General features: G+C 45.1%; 1 protein-coding gene across 1 annotated transcript in view; it reads left to right on the top strand.

Annotated features, from left to right (window-relative positions):
* The window catches only part of LOC139255590 (uncharacterized), a 141,724-nt gene extending 119,501 nt beyond the window's left edge, over nucleotides 1–22,223 (top strand). Inside the window, exons 9-12 of the mRNA XM_070873956.1 lie at nucleotides 14,906–15,018; nucleotides 15,109–15,237; nucleotides 16,526–16,726; nucleotides 22,110–22,223. Of these exons, the coding sequence (XP_070730057.1) occupies nucleotides 14,906–15,018; nucleotides 15,109–15,237; nucleotides 16,526–16,726; nucleotides 22,110–22,223 (557 nt within the window). The remainder of the gene's footprint in view (nucleotides 1–14,905; nucleotides 15,019–15,108; nucleotides 15,238–16,525; nucleotides 16,727–22,109) is intronic.
* Nucleotides 22,224–23,197: the final 974 nt, after the last annotated feature.

Below are 23,197 nucleotides of genomic sequence, written 5' to 3'. Positions count from 1 at the left end.
AACATGAATTATTGTTGTCTCATGGTGAGCGCTAAATCATCTGAAGATATTGGGGGTAATTTTCCATTTTAGTGAAACTGGCATAGAGCATGCATGGCATGGGGTACATATCAGAATATTGTGTGCAAAGTGTAATGCCCGTGTAACATAGTCCACCTAAAGCTCTAGCTATCAATTTACTCTGTCATTCCTTTAGGAAATTTGCATTATTCTACTGCAATTTTGCTGGTATTTATAAAGTCTATCAAGGTGAATATTCTGACTGTCATTAGGAACCAGGAAATTGGATGCCAACAATCCCCAATAGAAACTCACTCTATTCAGTTTTCCAGTTAAGTTGAATACACATCATAGAAGTATATGGCACAGAAGGTGGCCATTCAGCCCATCGTATCTGTGCCAGCCAAAAAAGAGCTGTGTAGCCTAATCACGCTTCCCTGCTCCTGGTCCGTAGCCTTGTAGGTTACGGAACTTCAAGTGCATATCCAAGTACTTTTTAAATGTGATGAGGGTTTCTGCCTCTACCACCCTTTCAGACAGTGAGTTCCGCAATCCCACCACCCTCTGGGTGAAACAAGTTCTCCTCAACTCCCCTCTAATCTTCCTAACAATTATTTTAAATCTATGCCCACCCCTGGTTATTGACCTCTCTGCTAAGGGAAATCTATCCAGGTTCCCTCATAATTTTATACACCTCAATGAAATCTCCCCTCAACCTCCTCTGTTCCAAAGAAAACAATCCCAGCCTATCCAATTTTGCCTCATAGCTAAAATTCTCCAGTCCTGGCAAGATCCTCACAAATCTCCTCTGTACCCTCTCTTGTGCAATCACATCTTTCTGTCATGTGGTTAACAAAATTGCACGCAGTGCACTAGCTGTCGCCTAACTAGTGTTTTATACAGTTCAAGCATAACCTCCCTGCCCTTGTAGTCTATGCCACGGCTAATAAAGGAAAGTATCCCCTATGCCTTCTTAACCACCTTGTCTACCTGTCCTTCTACCTTCAGGGATCTATGGACATGCACTCCAAGGTCCCTCTGTTCTACTACACTTCTCAGTGTTCTACTATTTATTTCGGGGTGCGGTAGCACATTGGTTATGCTACTAGGCTAGTAATTCAAGGAACTGGACAAATGATCTGGAGATGTTTGTACAAATCCCACCATGGCAAATTTAAATTCAATTAAATAAATCTGGAATAAAAAGCTGGTCTCAGTAATGTTGACTATGAAACTCATTGTTGTAAAACCTATCTGGTTCACAAATGTCCTTTCTGGTCTGGCTTATGTGATTCCAGACCCAGAGCAATGTGGTTGAATCTTAACTGTCCTATGAAATGGCTAGCAGCCCACGCAGTTGTACCTAACCAGTATAAAGAAGTACCCTGGACTGCAGTGGTTCAAGAAGGTGGCTCAAGGGCAAATAGGGATGGGCAATAAATAGTGGTTAGCGTCGCCTACATCTCGTGAATGAATAAAAAAATATTTATTGTGTATTCCCTTGCCTTGTTAGCCCTCCCCAAATGCATTACCTCACATTTCTCAGAACTGAATTCCATTTGCCACTTTTTTGCCCACCTGACCAGTCCACTGATATCTTCAGTCTAGAGCTTCTTTCCACACAGCCAATTTTTGTATCATCTGCAAACTTCTTAAATCATGCTCCCTACATTCCAGTCCAAATCATTGATATTTACCACAAAAAGCAAGGCCCTGAAGAACCCCACTGGAAACAGCCTTCCGGTCACAAAAACACTCGTCGGCCATTACTCTTCGCTTCCTGCCACTGAGCCAATTTTGGATCCAACTTGCCACTTTCCCTTGGATCCCATGGGCTTTTACTTTTATGCCCAGTTTGCATGTGGGACCTTGTTAAAAGCCTTGCTAAAATCCATGTAGACTACACTAAATATGCTACCCTCAACGACCCTGGAGTGGGGGGGAACCCATATAGTCTACATCAAACGCACTACCCTCTTTGTTATCTCTTCAAAAAATTCAATCAAATTAGTCAGACACGACCTTCCTTAACAAATCCATACTGACTGTCCTTGATTAATCCATGCCTTTCTAAATGACAATTAATACTGTCCCTCAGAATTTTTTCCAACAATTTGCCCACCACCGAGGGTAAGCCAACTGGCAGATACTTACTTGGTCTATCCCTTTCTCTTTTAACCAAAGGCACAATGTTAGACGTCCTCCAGTCCTCGGGCACCACGCTTGTAGCCAGAGAGGGTTGGAAAATGATGATGAGAGCCTCCGCTATTTCCTCCCTTGCTTCTCTTCACAGCCCGAAATACATTTCATCCAGGCCTGACGATTTATCTACTTTCAAAGATGCTACACCCCTTACGGCTGAATTTTCTGCTCCAGTCCGTCTCTGTATTCGTCTCGGAAGGGCGGCATTGGCAGTGGTGAGCTCTTCTGGGTAGGCAGCCAACTTCCAGTGCCCCGCCAGGGTTTTCGGGGCCGGTTTCAGCAGGGCGCGGAGCATTACCGCCCGGAAGAGGTGAGTCGGTGTGCAATGACCCTGGTTGCGGCACCGGCTCAATTTTTGAGTCCAGCCTGACCCATAGCGCTGCGTAGAGCGTCCTGCTGGGACTGCATGTGAAAACGGGCAATTCAACCTGTAGCGGCTGCAGTGAGGTAAGTAATGTCAACTTAGGTAAGTGTGATTCTTTTTTTTGCAATTTGTGTTGTGGTGGCATGGAGTATGAATTAGGAATGTTTTTGGTGGATATTTTTCAGGCTTTTTTTTCCTCCCCAGGCCTCTCTTAGAGCCCTCCGAGGCCGCCTGCTTAGCTCGGGATTTTTACATGCTCAGCCGGCCCAGCGCCCTAAGAGAGATATGCAACACCGCCCTTACCGCTCCGCCTTACACTCAGGGCCCCGCTGCCCAATTTTGCTGACTGAGACGCAAACTTTTTCCAGGTGGTATCAGGACCGCCCTGTCGTCATTAACGCCCCCAAATCCTAAAAGCTGAAAATTTAGCCCATTATATTTCCTCTCTCACTATGTTTATTTCATCTAATATTTCACACTTCTCCCCCTTAACTACAATGTCTGCGTTTTCCCACTCTTTTGTGAATACAAGCGCAAAGTATCAATTAAGGACCATACTCACTTCTTCCATCTCCACACATAGGTTACCTTTTTGGTCTCTAATAAGCCCTATTCTTTCCTTAGTTATCCTCTTGCTCCTTATGTATTTATCAAACATTTTTGGGTTTTCCTTGATTTTACTTGTCAATATTTTTTCATGCCTTCTCTTTGCTTTCCTAATTTCCTTTCTATACTCCTCTAGGCTTTCTGTGGTATTGAGCTCTCGGTATCTGACATAAGTTTCTCTTTTTCCCATATCTCCTTGCTCCTTGACATCCTGGAGACTCTAGATTTGGCAGTCTCATCCTTTTTCTTTAAGGGAACATAGAAAACCTTAACCCTCACTATCTTCTCCTTGAATGCCTCCCACTGCTCTAACACTGATTTACCATCATGTGGTTGTTTCCAGTCCACTTTTGTTAAATCACATCTCAGCTTAGTAAAATTGGATTTTCCCCAATTGAAAACTTTAACTCCTGGTCTATCTTTGTCCCTTTCCATAACTATACTAAATCTAATTGAATTATGGTCACTACCACCAAAATGCTCTCCCATTGATACCCCTTCTACCTGCCCAGCTTCATTCCCTAAAAACCCAGTCCAGAACTGCCACCTCTCTTGTTGGGCTTGCTACGTACTGGCTAAAAAGGTTCTCCTGAATACCTCTTTCCCTTTTACAGTGATTTTATCCCAGTTAATATTAGGGTAGTTAAAATCCCCTACTATTAATGCCCTATTTTTTTTTCTTAGAATTTGCCTATATATTTGCTCTTCTCTCTCCCTCTGGCTATTTGGGGGTCTATGTGATTGCCCCTTTTTTGTTCTTCAGTTCAACTTATATGACCTCATTTGAGGATCCTTCTAACATATCCTCCCTCCTCACAGCTGTAATTGTTTATTTAACCAATATTGCGACCCTCTCTGTTTTTTCATCCCCCTCTTTATCTCGTTTGAAAACCCTGTAACCAGAAATGTTGAGCTGACATTCCTGCCCTACTTTAAGCCATGTTTCAGTAATAGCTGTGGGGCTGGATTTTCGGGTCCTTTGTGCTCCGGATCTCGCCCCGGAGCGGTGAGAAATGGGGTGGCGAGGTCTCCTGCATCCTGTTGGGAGCTTTGGGTCGGGTTCTGCGGCGGCGCTTAGAAGCACTGTTGGGAAGAGCCGCGCTGGGTGTGCAACGTCTCTTGTTGCGACACTAGTGCGAGTTTTGACTCGCATCCAACCCATGCGCCCCGCGATGACCGCCAGGTAAAAGACAGTGGTCCAGCCATGTTGGCGGCGGTGAGGTAGATAAAGTGCAGAAAAGGTAAGTTTGAGTGTTTATTCTTTTATATTTTTGTAGCGATTTGTGTTGTGGTGTGGGCAATGTTTTTGGAATGTCTTTATGTTTTTTTGTTTCCCCCGCCCCCCCCAAAGCCTCTCTTGGAGCGCTTCCGGCCCCGCACTTTAGTTGGCGAGGTTACCATTTTTGCGGTGCAAAAATTATACAATGCCTCCCTTCATGCTGGGCCCAGATGGCAAAAATTTCTCCCCAGAGCACAGATGTTCCCCGGGCGGTAACTTTCCCGCCCCGAAAACGGCCAAACCGAAAATTTAGCCCATGGTATCATACTTCTACATATCTATCTGTGCCCTCAGCTCATCTGCCTTATTCACTATAGTCCTTGCATTGAAGTATATACTATTTAGCACTGCCAAATGCCTTTGTTGTCTATGTTCTAGCCTTTGTTTCCTCTGCCTTCCAAACTCACTGACTAATTTTCTGCCTTCCACTTTCAGCGGTTCTCTTCCACCTGCCAAGCTAGTTTAAACTCTCCCTAACATCACTTGAAAATTACCCCACAATGTTATTGGTCCCGGCCCTGTTGTGGTGCATCCGGTCCGACTTGTACAGGTCCCACCTCCCAAAGAACCGGTTCAAATGCCTCAGGATTATGAAGCCCTCCCTCCTGCACCAGCTCTCCAGCCACGCATTCATCTGCTCTATCGTCCTATTTCTCACTAGCACGTGGCACCGGGAATAATCCGGAGATTACTATCTTTGATGTCCTGTTTTTTAATCTCTTTCCCAGATCCCTAAATTCTGCCTGCAGGATTTTATCCCTCTTTCTACCTATATCATTGATACTGATATGTACTACAATCTGTGGCTAATCTAAAGCCCTCCCTCCTGCCCCATCTCTCCAACTACACGTTCATCTGCTTTATCCTCCTATTTTTATACTCATTAGCACGTGGCACTAGGAGTAATTCGGAGAGTACTACTTTTGAGGCCCTGTTTATTAATGTCAAATGACGGAAAGTTGCTCAGCACTTAAGCGCATGAGGCGTCATCCACCGAAGATAGTGTTTTGATGTCATCCCAGTTCCATCGAATCTTTCCTAGCCAGCTTCTGCCGAACAGCGTTGAGCCATCACCTGGTACAATCCATAGTGATAAGTCATGCACAGCTCCTTCGTACAATCCCTTTACTGCCACACTGCCAATGACTGGTATGAGCTCTTTAGTGTAAGTGCACAGCTTTGTATAAATCGGGCTCAGTTTGGCCTTTGTGCCTTGTTGCCCCACAGTTTCTCAAAAGCCTTCTGGCTCATAATTGACTGACTCGCCCCTGTGTTCAACTCCATGGAAACTGGAATGTCATTTAATTTGACTTTCAGCATTATAGGAGGACTCTTGATGTTGAAGGTGTGTACCCCATACACTTCTTCCTCGGGCTCTGGTTGAGTTGCCTCTTTTACTCATTCTGTGTGATCCACTTCGGATCGACCATCTTCTGCCGACTCTGCCACATAGTGAGTCGCAGCACGTTTGCACATTCGCTGGAGGTGCCCCATTGTTTCGCAGCCTTTGCACACGCAGTGCTTGAATCGACATTGATGGGCTCGATGATTACCCCCGCAGCGCCAACATGGTGTTAATGGATTCGCATTTACACCCCACTGTGGACTCTGAGTCATTCTAGGTCTTGCAGCTGCAGACGTGTAGGCCCTGCCATGTACAGTTCTGCCTGCTAAAGGCGTTATTTTATGTACAGTACTTGCCGGTGAGCTTCGATGCTGAGAAGATATCAGTTTAGTATTATCGTTCGTGAACATGAAAGCCTGGGCTATTGTGATGGCCTTGTTCAGGTCTGGGGATTCGGCAGATAGCAGCTTGCAAAGAATGACCTCGTGGCCGATTCCAAGCACGAAAAAATCCTGCAGCATTTCCCCCAAATATCCAGCAAAATCACAAGGTCCCTCAAGGCGTCTTAGGTCGGCGACATAACTCGCCAAGTGCTGGCCCTCGGAGCAATGGTCCGTATAGAAGCGATACCTGGCCATTAAGATGCTCTCCTTCTGCTTGAGGTATTCCTGAACCAGCGTACACAACTCTGCATAAGTCTTTTCCGTTGGTTTTGTCGGTGCTAGCAGATGTTTGATGAGGCCGTATGTTGTACACCCACAAACGGTGAGGAAAATCACGCTGCGCTTGATCGCTTTATTGTCCGCATCCAGCTTGTTGGCCACGAAGTACTCGTCGAGACGTTCAACGAAGGCTTCCCAATCATCACCCTCTACAAATCGCTCAAGAATACCAACGGCGGCCATAACCACGTGAAAGTTCGCGATCTGTTACTCGTCGCCAATTGTTATGTTTAGAATAACTCCACAAGACTGAGTACTGTGAGCTTAAACTGATGTGACCTTAGTCTCTTTAATAAAACTCCAGAGTGCCAAAGCAGCATGGCAGACAACCTTTTATACTCGCTTGCATGAGGTATGCAGGTGACCCTTGGGCCGCCCAACAGGTGCGCCCTCTGGTGGCAAGTCTCATACAGTTATAATGTTTACATACATAACAGATTTAATTTATAAATTTGGATTGGAATGTGTAATTTGTGTTGGCTTTTATTTTTGCATTGTGGGAAAGAGGAGGATGTTACGGACAGTGACAGGAAAGGTAAAGGGTGTGGGACTGTTGGTGAATGGGGAGTTGTGGTTGAAGTTACAGGTATCGCTCGTGGCTTATTTGTTCACGTAGAGCCCGGGCAGAAAGCGGCTGTCTCAGTTGCAGCCTCTCTTCCTCTTTCACCTCTCCTCCAGTGTTGAAAGGAGCATGCAGGGTGCCATAGCAGTCCAGCAGTTTGTTCTCCAACAGGTTACTAGGATTGCTGAGGTGCTGCCCCGGGGGAGTGGCAATGGATTTGTGGAGGCCGATCCTGCTGTCCTCTCTCAGGATGACAGCATTTGTCCTCCCACCACTCGACTCCTGCAGTGCCCTTGCTGTTCCCTGTCAGCCCAGACAGCTGCTGCCCATGCCAAGGTGGTGCAGTAGAAAGCCAGGCCTACTAGGCCCAAAGCTCCTTGAGGTCGCCTGCAAGGTCATCTGCATTTCCCCCACTGAAAATTAGCAGCCTTTCAACAACCATGCTGCATCCACTGGGGTAGCACAATGTAGGAGCACTGGGATAGGCAGAGCTCCGTGCAAGATGGGCACTAAGGGAATGCACAAGGGTGAATGGTTGATTTTTTAATGTAATATTGGATGGAGAAATGGATATAGTTTGATTGGAATGTTTGCTTTGGGGTGGCTTTTATTCCAATACGTTTTCTGCCCTTTGGTATTCCGCAGCTCCACCCATACAGATTCCACATCATCCAAGCTTTTGTCCTTCCTTACTATTGCATTAATTTAATTTCATCTTTAACCAGCAACACTTCCCCACCTCCTTTTCCTTTCTGTCTATCCTTCCTGAATGTTGAATACCTCTGGATGTTGAGTTCCCAGCCTTGGTCACTCTGGAGCCATGTCTCTATGATGCCAATTATATCATATTCATTAATTGCAGTTAATTCGTCCACCTTATTACGAATACTCCTCGCATTGAAGCACAGAGCCTTCAGGCTTGTTTTTTTAACACACTTTGCCCCTTTAGAATTTTGCTGCAATGTGGCCCTTTTTGATTTTTGCCTTGGGTTTCTCTGCCTTCCACTTTTATTTTTCTTCTTTCTATCTTTTGCTTCTGTCCCATTCTATTTCCCTCTGTCTCCCTGCATAGGTTCCCATCCCCCTGCCATATTAGCATAAACCTTCCGCAACAGCACTAGCAAACACTCCCCCTAGGACATTGGTTCCGGTCCTGCCCAGGTGCAAACTGTCCGGTTTGTACTGGTCCCACCTCCCCCAGAACCGGTACCAATGTCCCAGGAATTTGAATCCCTCCCTTGTGCACACTCCTCAAGCCACGTATTCATCTGAGCTATCCTGCGATTCCTACTCTGACTAGTACGTGGCACTGGTAGCCCTTGTCACCCAGTAGCCAACCTCTGGTTTGTCTTGGTGTTTTCTTGGTGGCTCAAAGGTTGAGGAAACAGCAGACTGGCACAGAATAAAAGCATCAAGAATGCTGCCAGGATGCTGGGCATTCACCATCATGATGTGCTGAGCGTGGTCGCACACCAACTGCACATTGAGCGAGTTGTAACTTTTGGGGTTGCGATACACTGCGGAGCATTCGGAATAAGGTGGATGAATTAACTGCGCAGATAGCTGTTAACGGAAATGATGTAATTAGGATTACGGAGACATGGCTCCAGGGTGACCAAGGCTTGGAACTCAACATCCAGGGCTATTCAATATTCAGGAAGGATAGACAGAAAGGAAAAGGAGGTGGGGTAGTGATGCTGGTAAAAGAGGAGATTAACGCAATAGTAAGGAAGGACATTAGCTTGGATGATGTGGAATCTGTATGGGTAGAGCTGCGGAACATCAGTGGGCAGAAAACGCTAATGGGAGTTGTGTACAGACCACCAAACAGTGGTAGTGAGGTTGGGGTGGCATCAAACAGGAAATTAGGGATGCATGCAGTAAAGGTACAGCAGTTATCATGGGTGACTTTAATCTACATATAGATTGGGCTAACCAAACTGGTAGCAACACGGTGGAGGAGGATTTCCTGGAGTGTATAAGGGAGTGTTTTCTAGACCAATATGTCGAGGAACAAACGAGAGAGCAGGCCATCCTAGACTGAGTGATGTGTAATGAGAGAGGATTAATTAGCAATCTTGTTGTGCGAGGCCCCTTGGGGAAGAGTGACCATCAGATGATAGAATTCTTCATTAAGATGGAGAGTAACACAGTTAATTCAGAGACTATGGTCCTGAACTTAAAGAAAGGTAACTTCAATGGTATGAGACGTGAATTGGATAGAATAGACTGGCGAATGATACTTAAAGGGCTGACGGTGGATAAGCAATGGCAGACTTTTAAAGATCACATGGATGAACTTCAGCAATTGTACATCCCTGTCTGGCGTAAAAATAAAACGGGAAAGGTGGCTCAACTGTGGCTAGCAAGGGAAATTAGGGATAGTGTTAAATCCAAGGAAGAGGCATATAAATTGTCGAGAAAAAGCAGCAAACCTGAGGACTAGGAGAAATTTAGACTTCAGCAGAGGAGGACAAAGGGTTTAATTAGGAGGGGGAAAAGAGAGAATGAGAGCAAGCTTGCCGGGAACATAAAAACTGACTACGAAAGCTTCTATAGATATGTGAAGAGAAAAAGATTAGTGAAGACAAATGTAGGTCCCTTGCAATCAGAATCAGGTGAATTTATAATGAGGAACAAAGAAATGGCAGACCAATTGAACAAAACTTTGGTTCTGTCTTCACTAAGAAAGACATAAATAACCTTCCGGAAATACTGGGGACCGAGGGTCTCGCGAGAAGGAGGAACTGAAGGATATCCTTATTAGTCAGTAAATGGTGTTAGGGAAATTGATGGGATTGAAGGCTGATAAATCCCCAGGGCCTGATAGTCTGCATCCCAGAGTATTTAATGAAGTGGCACTAGAAATAGTGGATGTATTGGTGGTCATTTTCCAACATTCTATAGACTCTGAATCAGTTCCTATGGATTGTAGGGTAGCTAATGTAACCCAACTTTTTAAAAAAGGAGGGAGAAAGAAAACAAGGAATTATAGACTGGTTAGCCTGACATCGGTAGTGGGGAAAATGTTGCAATCAATTATTAAAGACGTAATAGCAGCGCATTTGGAAAGCAGTGACAGGATCGGTCCAAGTCAGCATGGATTTATGAAAGGAAAATCACGCTTGACAAATCTTCTAGAATTTTTTGAGGTTGTAACTAGTAGACTGGACAAGAGAGAACCAGTGATGTGGTGTATTTGGACTTTCTAAAGGCTTTTGACAAGGTCCCACACAAGAGATTAGTGTGCAAAACTATTGGGGGTAATGTATAGATGTGGATAGAGAACTGATTGGCAGACAGGAAGCAAAGAGTAGGAGTAAATGGGTACTTTTCAGAATGGCAGGCAGTGACTAGTGGGGTACTGCAAGGTTCTGTGCTGGGGCCCCAGCTGTTTACATTGTACATTAATGATTTAGACGAGGGGATTAAATGTAGTATCTCCAAATTTGCGGATGACACTAAGTTGGGTGGCAGTGTGAGCTGCGAGGAGGATGCTATGAGGCTGCAGAGTGACTTGGATAGGTTAGGTGAGTGGGCAAATGCATGGCAGATGAAGTATAATGTGGATAAATGTGAGGTTATCCACTTTGGTGGTAAAAACAGAGAGACAGGCTATTATCTGAATGGTGACAGATTAGGAAAAGGGGAGGTGCAACGAGACCTGGGTGTCATGGTACATCAGTCATTGAAGGTTGGCATGCATGTACAGCAGGCAGTTAAGAAAGCAAATAGCACGTTGGCCTTCATAGCAAGGGGATTTGAGTACAGGGGCAGGGAGGTGTTGCTACAGTTGTACAGGGCCTTGGTGAGGCCACACCTGGAGTATTGTGTACAGTTTTGGTCTCCTAACTTGAGGAAGGACATTCTTGCTATTGAGGGAGTGCAGCGAAGGTTCACCAGACTGATTCCCGGGATGGCGGGACTGACATATCAAGAAAGATTGGATCAACTGGGCTTGTATTCACTGGAGTTCAGAAGAATGAGAGGGGATCTCATAGAAACGTTTAAAATTCTGACGGGTTTAGACAGGTTAGATGCAGGAAGAATGTTCCCAATGTTGGGGAAGTCCAGAACCAGGGGTCACAGTCTAAGGATAAGGGGTAAGCCATTTAGGACCGAGATGAGGAGAAACTTCTTCACCCAGAGAGTGGTGAACCTGTGGAATTCTCTACCACAGAAAGTTGTTGAGGCCAATTCACTAAATATTTTCAAAAAGGAGTTAGATGTAGTCCTTACTACTAGGGGGATCAAGGGGTATGGCGAGAAAGCAGGAATTGGGTACTGAAGTTGCATGTTCAGCCATGAACTCATTGAATGGCGGTGCAAGCTCGAATGGCCGAATGTCCTACACCTGCACCTATTTTCTATGTTTCTATTTACAATATACATTAATGATTTGCACAAAGGAATTGAATGTAATATCTCCACGTTTGCAGATGACACTAAACTGTGTGGCAGTGTGAGCTGTGAGGAGGATGCTAAGAGGCTGCAGGATGACTTGGACAGGTTATGTGAGTGGGCAATTGCAGTATAATGTGGATAAATGTGAGGTTATCTACTTTCGTGGTAAAAACAGGGATGCAGAATATTATCTGAATGGTGTCAGATTAGTAAAAGGGGAGGTGCAACAGGACCTGGATTTCATGGTACATCAGTCATTGAAAGTTGGCATGCAGGTACAGCAGGCGGTGAAGAAGGCAAATGGCATGTTGGCCTTCATAGTGAGAGGATTTGAGTATAGGAGCAGGGAGATCTTGCTGCAGTTGTAGAGGTGAGGCCACACCTTGAATATTGTGTACAGTTTTGGTATCCTAATCTGAGGAAGGACATTCTTGCTATTGAGGGAGTGCAGCAAAGGTTCACCAGACTGATTCTCGGGATGGCAGGACTGACATATGAAGAAAGACTGGATCGACTAGGCTTATATTCACTGGAATTTAGATGAATGAGAGGGAATCTCATAGAAACATATAAAATTCTGATGGGATTGGACAGGTTAGATGCTGGGAAAAATGTTCCCGATGTTGGGGAAATCCAGAACCAGGGGCCACAGTCTAAGGATAAGGGGTAAGCCATTTAGGACCGAGATGAGGAGAAACTTCTTCACTCAGAGAATAGTGAACCTATGGAATTCTCTACCGCAGAAAGTTGTTGAGGCCAGTTCATTAGATATATTCAAAAGGAGTTAGATGTGGCCCTTACAGCTAAAGGGCTCAAGGGGTATGGAGAGAAAGCAGGAAAGGGGTACTGAAGTTGCATGATCAGCCATGATCATATTGAATGGCGGTGCAGGCTCGAAGGGCCGAATGGCCTACTCCTGCACCTATTTTCTATGTTTCTATCTCAGCCTTTATATGTGATGCCCGCAAAGCCACGTGCGTTCAAGCGATGATGCCCTGCACCATGGGGTAGTCCGCTATCCTGGCAAAGCCACGTGCATGCTCCACTTGCTTCTTTCTGGTTAATTAAGTCCCCTCCCCTCGCATAAAGAGCTTCTGTCATCTCTCTTGTGCAGCAGTGGACGGCAAACTGTGAGATGTTGCAGATATTGCCTGCTCTAACCTGGAAGGATCCTGATGTGAAGAAACTCAAGGCCATGGTCACCTTTACAGCCAGTGGCAGCAGTGTTTTTACCATGGGCTTGACAGAGCTAGGTCTTGTTCCAGTGGCAACGATTAACCAAGACGACTGGAGACCAGCTCTCCTGCACGGACCCAGTGCGCACACATATCGCAGTGTGGGCTGGCCTGTGCTGCCCCTGAGCTCTCTCCTCTCCTGGGCCCCGATCACGTCGCTCTACAATCTCTCGCCGCTCCTTCGCCCCGACCGCGCCACTCCTCTGCTCCTTGCCGCCTCTCCTGCTGTACCTGCTCCCGCTCCATTCAGCGACCTTGATTTTGGTGACATTCAATCCAGTCGCCCTTCTCCTGATGTGCAACGGCCATCGCAAATTAAAAAAATCCATGCACAGGCATCTTCTACCCTTCAATATGTATTTCGGGACCTGGAATGTCAGGCCCTTCATTGAAACACCTGTGAACTCATCCCTTTTTGGTGTGGAAGCAAGTCATCCTCGATACGAGGGACCGCCTAAGAAGACCTTGTCTTGCCATGGAGTGAGCGGCAGGTCTGGTTGCAAGAAATGGCGGCGTTCTGTGTGCACCTTCTTCGTAAAGTGCAGATGTCCCATACACTCGCTCAGGTTGAAGTAAGAGAATTGCTCTCGGAAGACCCTAGTTGGTAAAGTCTCCTTCTGAGAGCCCTTCTCTCCCTCCTTCTCCTCCCTTTGCGAGCAGCTTGTCCTCTTTTCTGCCTCTGCTCCATCTCCCTATCATGCTGCAGGCCAAGGGTGATAACAACTAGAGCACCCATGACTGGGAGCAAATGGTGTGACAAGAACCCTTGAAGTTAGCAGCAAGGGCTTCTCCACTTGCAAAAGCACTCATTCTCACCTCTCCAACTTTAAATAACTCTAGAAGCCCCAAACACTTCCATAAACTTACACAGTGCCAGTAGAAATCAAAAAGCAAGTTACCTGAAATTTGTTGATGATCCATTTAAATAGCACTGTGGTGGCGGCGGGGGGTGGGGGGGGGGCGGTTGGGGGCGTGGGGTTCCTTCCTGCTGCTGAATTCATGTTCAGCTGTGCGAAGTTAACACAAGGCATTAACTCCAGCGATAATGACAAAAATGGCAGGGCTGCCGTCAAATCAAGGTTGCACGCTGATTGACGCCACGATCTTCCTACTTACAATACTTCTAGAGCAGGCTCCTAACGACTGCCCTACCATCCTCAGCAAGATAGCGTTCTGCATGGCCCGCACCAGAAATGTGTGCGCACTGCCCAGAAGCCATTTTGGTCCCAATTCGTCACCCGTAGCTCCCAAATGACAGGTGCTGAATTTCTAGGCCCAGGACTTGAGCTATAATGCTCCATATATTCTATGAGTAGGCAAGCATAGGTAGAACTCAGAAGGGTTCCCTTTGCAACAGTTGTGACTTGTAGGAAGTGTAGGTTTAAAGGTGAAGTTGTTCAAGTACAAATTAAATGAAGAATTGCAAATACTGGTATTTCAACATCTGTAAAGAGAAAGAACAGGTTAATGATTTCGGTGTAAGCTGTTTGATAGGATTGGAAAATAAAATACAGGCGAGCCATTATTAGGGCTGAAGCAAGCAAAGGGGAAGATTGGGGAGAAGAGAACAGCAACTAAATGTACAGTCCCCACCACGCACGTCGTCCACTTATTACAGTCCTATATCGGGAATATGGGGCTAACCATTTGCCATCGACATAGGCTTCAATTAGAAAGGTGTCACAATATTCACCCCAATATTTCCCTATCCACTTTGTTAAAGCCCTTCATAATTTGGAAAACCTCAATTGTAACTCCTCTTCTGCTTCTTAGCTCCACGAGAAATAGTTCCAAATATCTCGTAATTATAGTTTCCCATCCTGGTGGATCTACGAGTCCTTTCTATAATGGAGTGCCCAAAACTGCACACTACTCTAGCCTACTCAGTATCTTGTATTAATTCATTATTACTCATTTACACTTGTACTATATCTAGCTACACTCACACATTCAGGGAATTATGTATTTGAACCCCTATGACATGGGCTGAAGTGCAGAAACAACTTTTTACCCCTAGTGTCTGTCCCATTTGGCCCAAATGCCTGGCAGACATGAAACTCAACAGACACAGATGTTCTTGCATTTCATTTCTGGGATATTTAAGTGAACTCTATTTGGGTAAATAGTCCAGTCTGTAACTCTATTCACGACCATTAATGATCATACGTTTTTCGTTTAACTGACAGGTACTAATGATGACATGGGTGTGGTAGAAGACCGAAGAAACACTTCTCGTGAAGCATTAGAGAAGCTATTCTGTCTTCTCACTACTTACTTCTCAGATTGCACTTTTGATCAGGTAGCGAGTTTTAAAAATACCTTGGTTATTTTTGATTTAAATATAGATTCAGCCATTTTGGAAGTCTGATTTAACTTGTGTTGTTTGAAGAATATATTGCAGAACATTGAAAATCCAGGGCGCATTCAACTTCATCAAGGTGTAAAGGACTTGGCTGGAACTTCAGAGTGTTATATGGGCGATGGAGAAGATGTAATGAAGGATCGCATATTTATTAGGGTATGGTTTGTCACATTTAGCCAATGCCAATATAAAATATGCTCAAATGTTATTTTTATTTTTCTTCTACTGGAATACTGTGACAGAATTTGAGAAAAGGGCAGGATGTCTTAAGGTTAAAGATTAGGCCCTTGGGTTGAATATTTTAAAAATTGCATGAAGCTAACACGTTGCTGGAGGTTACTGACTGGAACTTGTAGAAATGATTTCTCCATTATTGGAACGTGGGGAAAAATGTTCACGTTAGTAATCCATATGGGGAGTAATTTTGCGCAGCAGTATTCACATTGTGGAGCCTCACTAGACTGGTGATAGGGTGGGAGCTGGGCTAGAACACTAGGTCTAATTCTCTGTAGGTCCAAGCTCTTATCTAGTGAGGCTCCATACTGGGAGCAGAGACGTGAAAAATTCCCCCATGATAACACAAAATTAATTGGGAAATGTCAGAGCTGAAGACTAGACAGATCTGTCTGGACATAATGCCTATTGTACGAATTTTTTTTTCCGTTCATGGGATGTGGGCCAGAATTTATTTCACATCCCTAATTGGCCTTGAGGAGGTTGTGGTGAGCCACCATAGCAGTCCGTTTGGTAAAGGTACTCTGGCAGTGCTGTTAGGGAGAGTGTTCCAGGATTTTGACCCCGTGACAATGAAGGAACGGCGATATATTTCCAAGTCAGGATGGTGTGTGATTTGGGGAGGAACTTGGAAGTGATGGTTTTCCCATGCGCCTGCTTCCCATCTCCTTCAAGGTGGTAGAGGTTATGGGTTTGGGAGGTGCTGTCGAAAAAGACTTGGCGAGTTGCTGCATTGCATCTTATAGATGATACACACTGTAGCCACGGTGCACCAATGGTGGAGGGAATGAATGTTTAAGATGGTGGATGGGGTGCCAATAAAGCAAGTTGCTTTGTCCTGGATGGTGTTGAGCTTCTTGAGTGTTGTTGGAGCTGCACTCATCCAGGCAAGTGGAGAGTATTCCATCACACTCCTGACTTGTGCCTTGTAGAAGGTGGAAAGGCTTTGGGGAGTCAGGAGGTGAATCCCAGCCTCTGATCTGCTCTTGTAGCCACAGTATTTAGGTGGCTGGTCCAGTTAAGTTTCTGGTCAATGGTGACTTTCAGGATGTTGATAGTGGTGGATTCAGCAATGGTAATGCAGTTGAATGTCAAGGGGAGGTGGTTAGACTCTCGCTTGTTGGAGATGGTCATTACCTGGCACTTGTGTGTTGGAAATGTCTTTTGAATTTCAATTATTAAAATGACCCATTTGAAATTGCTCATACAGGAAAAACTGCAGGAATACATAACCATGCAGAAAACACCTAATAAAGAGAGAACTCTGCAGAATATGAAAATAGCAGCATTGAAAACCGTTGAGGTTTATGCTCCATGCAAGATTTTGATTGGGAAAGAGTTTCTAGAAACACCTGGCATTGATGACACCGATCCATTGGCATTAAAACTAATCAATGATGTACTGGATGAGGTAAGTCATTACATCACCTTTGTCATCTGTCTTCTTTCTCCCATCACCAGCTCAGAGATTTTCACCTGGGACATCTAGCTAGTGGGGATGAGGATCTTGTAACTTGAGCACGAGGCAGCTGGAGGATTAGGATAAGGATTTGGCTACAGTGGAGTCTGTGGAGTTGCCTTCCCTTGTCTGTGGAGGCACTGGACTCTGATCTCATGGGTCTTATAATGAAAAGGAGGATATTGGATAAACACGTGGAGCTACTAAAGGTGCTCCCCCAGAACGTGAGGCAGATGACACGGGTCTTGATTCCGTTCACTGGCTTCATATGCAGCATCGCTGGGAAACTTTTTCCTCTAAGAGATCAATAGAATTGTGCAGCTTCATTTCAGAATGTGACCATCCTCCACCACCCCCCCCACCCCATTCCCCTCCCCCAACATCAGCTTGCAAGGAGGAGGCAGTAACCCTGGAGGCCCTGGCTTGGAGAGAGCTCTCCATTCCAGCCTTCAGACACTTGGGGTCTGGGAACAGGAGGCACCTTCTCAGGGCTTTCAGGATCTGCAGGGAGTCATTTGATCTGCCCTCTCACTTATCAGAACCCAAAACCTAGGCCAAGAACCAGTAATTTGGCTGGTTGGGTTCCCTAAGTTCCAGGGAGTGATCAATGACATGGATCTAGGCTTTTATGTTCTTTTTCAGAGGAGTGGCAACTGTATGAATAGGAAGGGGTTGTACACTCTCAGGGCCCAAGTTTCCACATGATTTGCGCCTGATTTTTAGGACTATCTTAGAAATCGCAATTCTCCACATTTTTTTTTCTGCAGTTCGAGTCAGGTTCGAGTCAGGTAGAACAGTTCTACTTTGGAACAGAAGTTTTTCTTCAAAAGGGGGCGTGTCCGGCCACTGACGCCTGATTTGAAAGTTTCCACAGTGAAAACGTACTCCAAACTAAAGTAGAATGGCGCCAGTGAAGATTTTTGTAGAACTGAAAAAACCTGTTCTACACATTAAAAAATCAGGCGCAGGTTACAAATTAGGCGTCCAGAACGAGGGGGGGGGGGGGAAGGGAACTCATTAAATTCTACAATAAATCCTTATTTATACTTCTACAAATATTATACAAATAAATCCAACCTGAATAAACATTTATAAGCAAAGAAAAGATTAAATAAACCATCTTCCTACCTGTGTGAAAGTGCTTCAACCAGGGAGAATTCTGCAGCCGTTCGTGCCGCTGAGCGGGAGTGGGGGGGGGGCGGAGAAAGCCGTTCGTGTCGCTGGGGGGGGGGGAGAAAGCCGTTCCTGCCGTTGGGGGGGTGGCGGGGGGAGAAAGCTGTTCGTGCCGCTGAGCGGGGGGTGGCGGGGGGAGAAAGCTGTTCGTGCCGCTGAGCGGGGGGGTGGCGGGGGGAGAAAGCCGTTCGTGCCGCTGAGCGGGAGGGTGGCGGGGGGAGAAAGCCGTTCGTGCCGCTGAGCGGGGGGTGGCGGGGGGAGAAAGCTGTTCGTGCCGCTGAGCGGGGGGGGGGGGGAGCAGAAAGCGGTTTGTTGTTGTGGAGGGGAGGGAGGGGAAGGAGACAGCGGGTTGTTGTTGTGGAGGGGAGGGAGGGCAAGGAGACAGCCGTTTGTTGCCGCGGAGGGTGGGGAGGGGAAGGAGACAGTGAGAAGGGTAGCCTCAGTGCTGATGTGCTGATGGCAATGTGATTTTATTGAAAAAAGTTCAAAAATTAAACAGCTACAAAGAACTACAAAAATGGCCGAGTGCCAATGTTTTTTTTCACACTGAGCATGCGCGAACGCTCCAACGCGCACGCGCAGCGTTGCCGGCAGGAAAAAAACTAATTTAAATAGTACCCGCCCCCTCCCACTTACAAAATCGGCGTGAGTGTAGGCTCCGCCCCCCTGGGCGCCACGCCAAACAGACAAGGAGCTGCAAAGCGCTCGAGAATAGCGCGTTTTTTTTCTGCTCGGAGGGGCGCCCGTTTTTTATCGTGTGGAAACTTGGGCCCTCAATGTGTAGATTGTGTGTGACCATCACCATAACACCTTGCAGGATGCCCTGGCAGCACAAACTATGCCTTTGTTCCCAGGTAGTTAACAGTAACCCCGCTGTTTGCAGATACTCACCGAGTGAAAGACTGGTTCCTGGGAGGCTGATCATACACACAGTTGCCCTGGCTCATGACCTCCCTGTGCCGTTCCTTATACTGCAGCACAAGAGAAAGTACAATGAAGTCCATGCTTTCACTAAATCCATCATAGAGCACATGATAGGCATGCTGAAAAGACAGTTGTGGTGCCAGGATAAATTAGAGTATCCTGCTATATCAACCGGCCAAAGTGTCCAGCATCATCACTGAGTACTGCATGCTGCTCTATTTGGCTGTTGATTAAGGCAAGAATCAGGAGGAGCAGCTGCCAGACTCTTCAAGAGGGGAAGAACCTGAGGAACTGGAAAAGGATAAGTTGGTTCCATCTTGCAAGCAGCTGGATCCACATTAGTTAATGAATATATTTCCTGACAGACCTTGGTCTGTTACTGCACCATATTCCTCCCACCATCTGACCATTTGACCCACAAATTTCTGTAATAGTAACTACAATCCCAGAATAAAGAACCTCTGTCCCAGTGACATCAGTCCTCCGTCCAGTTCAACACTTATACCAGATGAAAGTTCCTAACACAAAATACCATGTGCTAAATTCATTATTCTTCATTATTCTTCCAAATCCAAATAAATATCCCTGAACCTAATAGTTGTTTTCTTGCTGCTTTTCTATTCTATCAGTGTGTGCATGTTATTCTCTTCTAATTAATCTTTTCGATGGTGTGTCCATGATAAGAGGAGAGGTAGCTGAGTCTTACTGAGAGGCTCTTGAGATCAACATAAGAACTAGGAGCGGGAGCCGGCCATTCAGCCCATTAATTTCAAGGTGGCTTTTGACCTTCATCACCATGAACTCTAGATGGTCCTCCTTGAGGCTGTTGTCTAAAAGTTTTAACTTGCCTTCTACGGCCAGATTTGGGCTTTGAGTGCGTCCGCAGAGTGGCTGGGTGCTGCTCAATTCTTGCCTCCTCAGTGAAGCCGGAGCATCTATTGAATTGTTGCAAATGCGGAGAACCTGCCCCAACTATTAAACGATTCAGAGGGTGGAAAAACACAGCATTTCCATCCAGCCAAAACAATCTATGAAATTTCTAGGGATAAATAATCTGTACCTTCACCTACCAAACTCATTTGTTGATGTGTCTTTCTTAGTTGGAGTATTGGGAGCAGTTTTGGTTTCCACGCGATAGGAAGGATGTTGAGGGAATAGAGAGGGTATAGTGCAGATTAGTCTGCTATAAGGAAATACAAATGTGAAGAAAAGCTTGAAAAATTGTGGCTATTTTCATTGGAACAGAGATTAAGTGGTGATTTGATAGAAGTGATTACAATTCTGAAGCAATTTGATAGATTAGTTGGAAGGAGACTGGAGGTAATTTTGACTTTGACCAGCTTCTTTTTGATATTGTTTAAGATATCGTCTGACTCAAAGAAACATAGAAACATAGAAAATAGGTGCAGGAGTAGGCCATTTGGCCCTTCGAGCCTGCACCACCATTCAATAAGATCATGGCTGATCATTCACTTCAGTACCCCTTTCCTGCTTTCTCTCCATACCCCTTGATCCCTTTAGCCGTAAAGGCCATATCTAACTCCCTCTTGAATATATCCAATGAACTGGCATCAACAACTCTCTGCGGCAGGGAATTCCACAGGTTAACAACTCTCTGAGTGAAGAAGTTTCTCCTCATCAGTCTTAAATGGCTTACCCTTTATCCTTAGACTGTGTCCCCTGGTTCTGGACTTCCCCCACATCGGGAACATTCTTCCTGCATCTAACCTGTCCAGTCCCGTCAGAATTTTATATGTTTCTATGAGATCCCCTCTCATCCTTCTAAACTCCAGTGAATACAGGCCCAGTCGATCCATTCGACTGCACAGCGATCATCGCCCTTAAGCGAAATGCTTATGTCATGAAAAGGTTGCATGTTTGCATGGATAAAAGCAAGCCAGATTTTGTTACATTTTATGAAGACCTGCTGAGCACTTTTCCTCTGACAAAATTGACTTCAATGACTCAAAGTTGAAGGATCCTCTCTAAAGCAGGAAACATTGACAGCCTGACATTACTGTATCCTAATATATTCAGATAATCTTGTCCCATATACTCACAAAATCTATTCATGCAACTAATGAACATATAAAAATATCCAAAATTTCAATTAGAATATTCTCAACATCTACTGGGATTGCATCCCTTGCAGATTGGGCATATTAATGCATGATGTGAGCAAGGCATCCAGGGCCTATCACTTCCCTTTTTAAGCTTGTCTTTACTTTGTTGTGCACATTTTCTCTTCCATGTCTGTGCAGGCTGCCAAAGTTTTTGTTTGTGTTATCTGCTGACAATGCCACAACTTTATTTATTATCTCCGTTGCAAAAAGTTCTGACGTCTCCGTTAAGTTCAACAACATCCATAAGTTTAGTTTGCACACATGAACTGCCTTTACAAGCCTTGAAATAGTGAAACAAGACAGGAAGCAATTTTACATATCCATTATTCAATGCATCAAAAGACAGTGACAAATATTGAACATCTTTTAGGTCTTCAATTAGTTCATCATTTGCCCATGGAGAAAAAACATTTGCAACTGTTGCTTCAAGCGTTGTCTGCGCTCATAAGAATTTTGGGTGGGTGACATTTTTATTTAAATTGGAAGTACAGACTATTGACCTGAAACTGTGATTATGTCTAATGGTGTGATATGCAAATATTCCTGCTTGCTCACTCTGCGTTGGCTCAACTTGCAAAAAAAATCAGTAACAGTACTTGAACTAGCAGCTTTATGTTTAGTGGTACCTTTATGTACTTTTATAAATGTCCTGTCTCCACTCGAAATGGAAAATACTGACTGGCATAATCACTGGCATATTGAATATAATACAGTTGCTTCTTTTCCAATTGGTCGTAAATATGCAAAATCCTTTTGAAGCTGGTCATTAAAGCAGCAATTACACTTTTTTGTCAACACCATTTTCACTTTACATACACTGAATATCAAATCTTGTGTATGTTCTGGCAATAGTGCTGTACCATCTAACTCGTCCCCGAATATCCTAACTTTTAATTTCTCAATTTTAAATCTGTCCAAACAAACTGAAATTTTCCATATAAGGTTTGAAACACCCTCTGTCTCAGAAGGTTTCAGAAACCTCTTCCTGGTGGGAGAATGTAGAGCTTGCCTTATTTAAAAAAGACACGCACCATGTTGATCTCTGAGGTAAAGTAAATCCACTCACTTACAGCTCTCACTGTGCCCTCAGCTTCTCCGGTGACTCAATTCCCCAGAGTGTAGTGCGGCCCGAGCTATCGATGGGGTCTTTTGTCAACCGCGTTGCATTGTGGAAAGGCGGGGCCGTCATCGTCTCCTCCATTCAGTGGGCTCCTGGAATCTGTTCTTGAGCTTAAACTGGCCAGACATGGGACAAGAATCTCTCCTCCGGGGTTTCTGTACATTTGTGTTTAAAAAAACAAAGATCGAATTTTTCCAGTTTATCCAAAAATAAAGCTAAAATACAACTCTTGCCAACCAGCAGACAAATGAATATAGCTCTATTCGGGGATGAGTTTCCTCAACCAGAGACCCTTCCGGGGACATTGTTTGCCTGGGGACACATTGTTTGCCTCCGGAAAATGGGGATGAATTGTCAGCCTACAAATATCAACTGTGCCTTAGTCCTGCTCATTATATTATGATCACTATTGCCTAGATGTTCCCCTACTTTTACTTCTCTTATCTGCTCTGGCTCATTCCCCATTATTCAATCCAATAGCGAATTCTCCCTTGTTGGGCTTTTTAAATATTGGGTTAGAAAGGAGTCCTGTACATATTGTAGGACCTCCATTCCCTTATCCCCTTTACCTACCTCTTCTGTCCAGTTAATACCATAGAAACAAAGAAAATAGGTGCAGGAGTAGGCCATTCGGCCCTTTGAGCCTACACCGCCATTCAATAAGATCATGGCTGATCATTCCCTCAGTACACCTTTCCTACTTTCTCTCCATACCCCTTGATCCCCTTAGCCGTAAGGACCATAACTAACTCCCTCTTGAATATATCCTATGAACTGGCATCAACAACTCTCTGCGGCAGGGAATTCCTTAGGTTAACACCTCTCTGAGTGAAGAAGTTTCTCCTCATCTTAGTCCTAAATGGCCTACCCCTTATCCTAAGACTATGTCCCCTGGTTCTGGACTTCCCCAACATTGGGAACATTCTTCCCGCATCTAACCTGTCCAGTCCCGTCAGAATCTTATACGTTTCTATGAGATCCCCTCTCATCCTTCTAAACTCCAGTGAATAAAGGTCCAGTTGATCCAGTCTCTCCTCATATGACATTCCAGCCATCCCTGGAATCAGTCTGGTGAACCTTCGC

The sequence above is a fragment of the Pristiophorus japonicus genome, unplaced genomic scaffold, assembly GCF_044704955.1.
Source record: "Pristiophorus japonicus isolate sPriJap1 unplaced genomic scaffold, sPriJap1.hap1 HAP1_SCAFFOLD_618, whole genome shotgun sequence".
Lineage (NCBI taxonomy): Eukaryota > Metazoa > Chordata > Chondrichthyes > Pristiophoridae > Pristiophorus > Pristiophorus japonicus.
This window is presented reverse-complemented; position numbering and strand designations above follow the sequence as displayed.